We start from the raw sequence: 6,380 nt of genomic DNA, 5'->3' as shown, positions 1-6,380 counted from the left end.
GGGTTGGACCAGAGTATTTAGAGTATTTGGACAACTTTTAGAATGTTGAATGTTCTTCTAATTCTAGCCATTCAGTTACATAGCATCATTTAAATATCCCCCATGTAAACTTCATATGATGTTTCAAGGCATTTTTTTTGGGGGGGGGCAGAATTAAATCGATGCAGTCAATCAATGCACGATGAATAAAATGGAATAAATATTACTAGCAGGTTGTACATCACAGCGGGTACATTTTTCTGTTGCTTCCAGCTAATCAGTTATGAACCGTTTCTCTTTCACTAACCTAATATTTTGGACAAAAACAGACGGAGAAAAAGGCCAGTGATTGGTCAAAATATCTACACAATCAATCTGGCTAAACACAGTAGTTTGGATGGGTTCTGATAGTTTACACCAGTCAAAAAAAAGACTACAATCCTTTAACACAGCAGCATGGTTTGAACATTTAAGAATAAATACGTGGTCGACTAGACATGTTTCTGTCCCTCTGATAGAATATGTGTAGGGTAACTTACGGTAATGTTTTTCAGAAGGCCATGAGACTAACATCCCCCCCCCCCCCCACACACACACACTCCTACTCCCACAGCCACTTCCAACAACCCCTACACACCCACTTCCAACAACGACTACACCCCCCACACTGGCTAGCCTCCACACTGCTACTGGAAACCAAAGCCTATGACAGCTGAATCAAAGAGTGGGAATAGAAATGAGCGAGAGATAGATAGAGACATGAGAAGAGAGAGAGAGAGAGAGAGAGAGAGAGAGAGAGGTGATTGAGGGAGTTGGATGCAGGGGGCTTAGAGTTATGGAGTGGGCGTTGTATGTCTACAAATAGCAGATCTCCTGTCCAACAGCCCCTCATTCAGACATCTACTTCCAACAGCAACCCAGTTCCTCCAGCCAAACCCTCGGACAACCTCCACCATGAGCTTCTCCTCCCAGTCCGCCCAGTCAGCCTCTTCCTACCGCCGGACCTTCGGTTCTGGTATTGGATCCACCCCAGGCATGTCCTCCATGTTCTCCCACGGTGGACGCGGCTCCTCCGGCTCGGCCCACATGTCCTCCAGGGTCTACGAGATGACCAAAAGCTCCGCCCGCCCCAGCTACTCCTCCGGCAGCATTCGTTCCTCCTCCGGCGGCGCGATGCGCTCGTACGCCGGGATGGGCGAGAAGCTGGACTTCAACCTGGCCGACGCCACTAACCGCGACTTCCTGGACACCAGAACCAATGAGAAGGCAGAGTTGCAGCACCTGAACGACCGGTTCGCCAGCTACATCGAGAAGGTCCGTTTCCTGGAGCAGCAGAACGCTACTCTGGTGGTGGAGATCGAGAGGATGAGGGGTCACGAGCCGACCCGCGTGGCCGAGATGTACGAGGAGGAGATGAGAGAGCTGAGGCGTCAGGTGGACGGCATGTCCAATGACCGAGCCCGCATGGAAGTGGAGAGAGACAACCTGGCAGACGACCTGCAGAAACTCAAACTCAGGTGAGAGGTCAGGGGGTCAAAAAACATACAGCAAAATCAAATGAAAAGGTTATTTGTCACGTGTTACAGGATAGGGCAGGTGTCAACAGTACAATGAAATGCAACGCAGTGTTTAATGAGGCAGACGTTAGTAAAATCATAATAATAATATATAATATATTGATTAAGAAATGAAATGGCATGAGAGAAAAGACAAGTTAGTAAAAACAGAAGAGAGGAGGTGATTATATTCAGGATCAATGGAAGTAGATATATTTCAAACTGCATGACGTAGAAGTTAAAAGTTTAAAGTTAAAAATGTAAATAAAGAGAATCACTGAAAGTACCTGTTACCTATTACTACTGTAATATGTTCTTGATTAAAGTTATTCGCTTGAGAAGTTTTGGCCGTTTGGTTATGAATATATATCAATATATATATATATATATATATCACATTCTTGATATTCCAATAAGGGTACATTTTCAGTCTGGAGCTACCGGAGATGCATCAATACACAGTGGAACAGGTGTTATCTGTTGAGTGAAAGCCACTCCTTAGAATGTATCCAAAGACCCAATGGTGATATGACCTGAATAGGAGTCATGTCTTTTTTGTCTGCTGAATTGGGGAGAGTAACGCGGTCCCGACAGCGATTTGGTTATCCTCCATCTTAGAGGGAGTATATCTTGAAGGTGTCAGTTGACATTGAAATGAACAAACAACATACTTGGAAGTTCTCTCCTGCTATGCAGAAGCTATATATATATATATATATATATATATATATATATATATATATACTTTTCTAATTGACCCACAAGAGAAAAGGGTTGAGAATGAAAGCAGAAGAGATTGAGAAAGAGGATGTCAGAAGACAGAGAGAACGTGATGAGATTATAAACATGTGCCAACGGTCAAAGTGGGAAAAGCAGAGGATTACCAATATTGTGAAGGGCAGAAATAATGAGATATGAATGCAGGATGGATAAAGAGACATTACCCCTACTGTCTCAAAGTGTCCCCATAGTAGACAGACACAGAGAGAGACAGAGAGACAGAGAGACAGAGAGACAGAGAGACAGAGAGACAGACAGACAGACAGACAGACAGACAGACAGACAGACAGACAGACAGACACAGTCATGCAGACAGACAGACAGACAGACAGACAGTCATGCAGACAGACAGACAGACAGACAGACAGACAGACAGACAGACAGACAGACACAGTCATGCAGACAGACAGACAGACAGACAGACAGACAGACAGACAGACAGACAGACAGACAGACAGACAGGCAGACAGACAGACAGACAGACAGACAGACAGACAGACAGACAGACAGACACGCAGACAGACAGACAGACAGACAGACAGACAGACAGCTCGTCTTTGTCCACCAGTTGCTCAGAGCCCTCTCAGGAATCAGCAGAATACCATTCCCAAATTAGACCACTATTCTTATCCATCCCAATATACCCTGAGTGCCCACTGTACTCCTCCTAAAAATAGCCCGATATCAGCAGGCCTATTGGATGCTGTGTCTAACTCTGTGGCGTGCCAAGGCCTCATGAGAGTCTATGACCGTAAACTGTGCCAAGGCCTCATGAGAGTCTATGACCGTAAACTGTGGAAAGGCCTCATGAGAGTCTATGACCGTAAACTGTGCCAAGGCCTTATGAGAGTCTATGACCGTAAACTGTGGAAAGGCCTCATGAGAGTCTATGACCGTAAACTGTGCCAAGGCATCATGAGAGTCTATGACCGTAAACTGTGGAAAGGCCTCATGAGTGTCTATGACCGTAAACTGTGGAAAGGCCTCATGAGAGTCTATGACCGTAAACTGTGGAAAGGCCTCATGAGAGTCTATGACCGTAAACTGTGGAAAGGCCTCATGAGAGTCTATGACCGTAAACTGTGGAAAGGCCTCATGAGAGTCTATGACCGTAAACTGTGGAAAGGCCTCATGAGAGTCTATGACCGTAAACTGTGGAAAGGCCTCATGAGAGTCTATGACCGTAAACTGTGGAAAGGCCTCATGAGAGTCTATGACCGTAAACTGTGGAAAGGCCTCATGAGAGTCTATGACCGTAAACTGTGGAAAGCGTTCAACAGTGTTTCAAGTTTCACGCTTTGTTTTCATTGTGCTACAGGGAAATGTCTTTTCTTGCTCTTTCTCAACGATGCATTAATCGATATTAGTAGAAATAATTAAAGTAGAACAAAAACACAGGAGAAATAGAAATAAGAAATAACATTTAGTTTTGTTTGTTGTAGTGTTGTTAATAGACGTTTCTATTTCGAGGTACAGGATCAACGGTGTGAAATGCTCTCTGGGTTTTTTTTCTTTGTGGGATTTTCTCTGCACTGTAAACAGCTGACGTGATCTAGCTCCTCCTCCTCCTCTGCGAGGGAAGGGGTTTGGGCGCAGTGTAGACGGAGGAACGAGAGAGAGTCAAACCAGTGTTGAAAGTGGAGGTGGAAAGGGGTGAAAGTTTGAGAAGGTTCTGGGGTAAAACACACAGCATGCTGTGTCATACTGACCTCAGATCAACTCAGGGTTGGGATTCATAGTGTTTCAGAGTAGCAGGGCCGATCTAGGATCAGTTTAGCCTTTTAGATCATAATGACTCAGATGACGTGGAGAGGAGGGACCTGATCCTAGATCATAATGACTCAGATGACGTGGAGAGGAGGGACCTGATCCTAGATCATAATGACTCAGATGACGTGGACAGGAGGGACCTGATCCTAGATCATAATGACTCAGATGACGTGGAGAGGAAGGACCTGATCCTAGATCATAATGACTCAGATGACGTGGACAGGAGGGACCTGATCCTAGATCATAATGACTCAGATGATGTGGAGAGGAGGGACCTGATCCTAGATCAGACACTCCTACTCTGACACACTTGATACATACATGTTCTGCTCTGCAGTAGAACACAGTCTCCAGCTTCTGTCTGCTCTACATGCTCCCCTCAGTCTGTCTCCTCCCCTCAGTCTGTCTGCTCCCCTCAGTCTGTCTAGTCCCCTCAGTCTGTCTGCTCTACATGCTCCCCTCAGTCTGTCTGCTCCCCTCAGTCTGTCTGCTCCCCTCAGTCTGTCTGCTCTACATGCTCCCCTCAGTCTGTCTGCTCTACATGCTCCCCTCAGTCTGTCTGCTCTACATGCTCCCCTCAGTCTGTCTGCTCCCCTCAGTCTGTCTGCTCCCCTCTGTCTGTCTGCTCCCCTCAGTCTGTCTGCTCCCCTCAGTCTGTCTGCTCTACATGCTACCCTCAGTCTGTCTGCTCCCCTCAGTCTGTCTGCTCTACATGCTCCCCTCATTCTGTCTGCTCCCCTCTGTCTGTCTGCTCTACATGCTCCCCTCAGTCTGTCTGCTCCCCTCAGTCTGTCTGCTCTACATGCTACCCTCAGTCTGTCTGCTCCCCTCAGTCTGTCTTCTCTACATGCTCCCCTCATTCTGTCTGCTCCCCTCTGTCTGTCTGCTCTACATGCTCCCCTCAGTCTGTCTGCTCCCCTCAGTCTGTCTGCTCTACATGCTACCCTCAGTCTGTCTGCTCCCCTCAGTCTGTCTGCTCTACATGCTCCCCTCAGTCTGTCTGCTCCCCTCAGTCTGTCTGGTCTACATGCTACCCGCAGTCTGTCTGCTCCCCTCAGTCTGTCTGCTCTACATGCTCCCCTCAGTCTGTCTGCTCCCCTCAGTCTGTCTGCTCCCCTCAGTCTGTCTGCTCCCCTCAGTCTGTCTGCTCCCCTCAGTCTGTCTGCTCCCCTCAGTCTGTCTGCTCTACATGCTCCCCTCAGTCTGTCTGCTCCCCTCAGTCTGTCTGCTCTACATGCTCCCCTCAGTCTGTCTGCTCCCCTCAGTCTGTCTGCTCTACATGCTCCCCTCAGTCTGTCTGCTCCCCTCAGTCTGTCTGCTACCCTCAGTCTGTCTCCTCCCCTCAGTCTGTCTGCTCCCCTCAGTCTGTCTGCTCTACATGCTCCCCTCAGTCTGTCTGCTCCCCTCAGTCTGTCTGCTCTACATGCTCCCCTCAGTCTGTCTGCTCCCCTCAGTCTGTCTGCTACCCTCAGTCTGTCTCCTCCCCTCAGTCTGTCTGCTCCCCTCAGTCTGTCTGCTCTACATGCTCCCCTCAGTCTGTCTGCTCCCCTCAGTCTGTCTGCTCTACATGCTCCCCTCAGTCTGTCTCCTCCCCTCAGTCTGTCTGCTCCCCTCAGTCTATCTGCTCTGTAAAGGTGTTTATCGCAGGCAGCAACATGAGACACATAGACAGCGTGGTGGCCATCCTTCGCCTCCCCTGTGATCTGAATGCAGAGTCCTGACATGCCAACCATTATATAATGCACGCCACACTAGATAATATAATATAATAAGAATAACTGACATTTATCAGACACTTTGATCCAGTGTCTGCATCAACAGTACTGACACAGTGTAGGAGTCTGCATCAACAGTACTGACACAGTGTAGGAGTCTGCATCAACAGTACTGACACAGTGTAGGAGTCTGCATCAACAGTACTGACACAGTGTCAGTCGGCTATGCTTAGCCATTCAGGAAGCAACCAGAAAACAAAAAGGGTATCAAATAATTTTGTAGGGGTTCAGCCATCTCTGTAGCTCACTGACCTCTCTGCTTTTCTGTTTGACCCTTGACCTGCCTTAGGACAGCTGAAAGGGGTCCACTGTACGAGGAATGTGTGTCTCTGGAGGAAGGGTCCATTCCTCTAGGCACAGAGAGAGACTGTGCTTTTAAAGATATAGTGATAACCGCACAGCATCGGTTCAACTGAGTAGAGTCTACTGTTCCAAATTGTTTGCATAGTCAACGGACACACACACACACTTACCCTACCAGACATGCCACCAGGGGTCTTTTCACAGTCCCCAGGACCAG

At 47.7% G+C, this 6,380-nt stretch overlaps 1 protein-coding gene across 1 annotated transcript in view; it reads left to right on the top strand.

Annotated features, from left to right (window-relative positions):
• The first annotated feature begins 858 nt into the window (after window positions 1-858).
• Window positions 859-6,380, top strand: part of LOC115124880 (desmin-like) — a 16,862-nt gene continuing 11,340 nt past the window's right edge. Inside the window, exon 1 of the mRNA XM_065019624.1 lies at window positions 859-1,496. Coding sequence (XP_064875696.1) covers window positions 934-1,496 — 563 coding nt within the window. The 5' untranslated portion in view covers window positions 859-933. The remainder of the gene's footprint in view (window positions 1,497-6,380) is intronic.

This window comes from Oncorhynchus nerka, linkage group LG1 (assembly GCF_034236695.1).
Source record: "Oncorhynchus nerka isolate Pitt River linkage group LG1, Oner_Uvic_2.0, whole genome shotgun sequence".
In the NCBI taxonomy this organism is placed as follows: domain Eukaryota; kingdom Metazoa; phylum Chordata; class Actinopteri; order Salmoniformes; family Salmonidae; genus Oncorhynchus; species Oncorhynchus nerka.
This window is presented reverse-complemented; position numbering and strand designations above follow the sequence as displayed.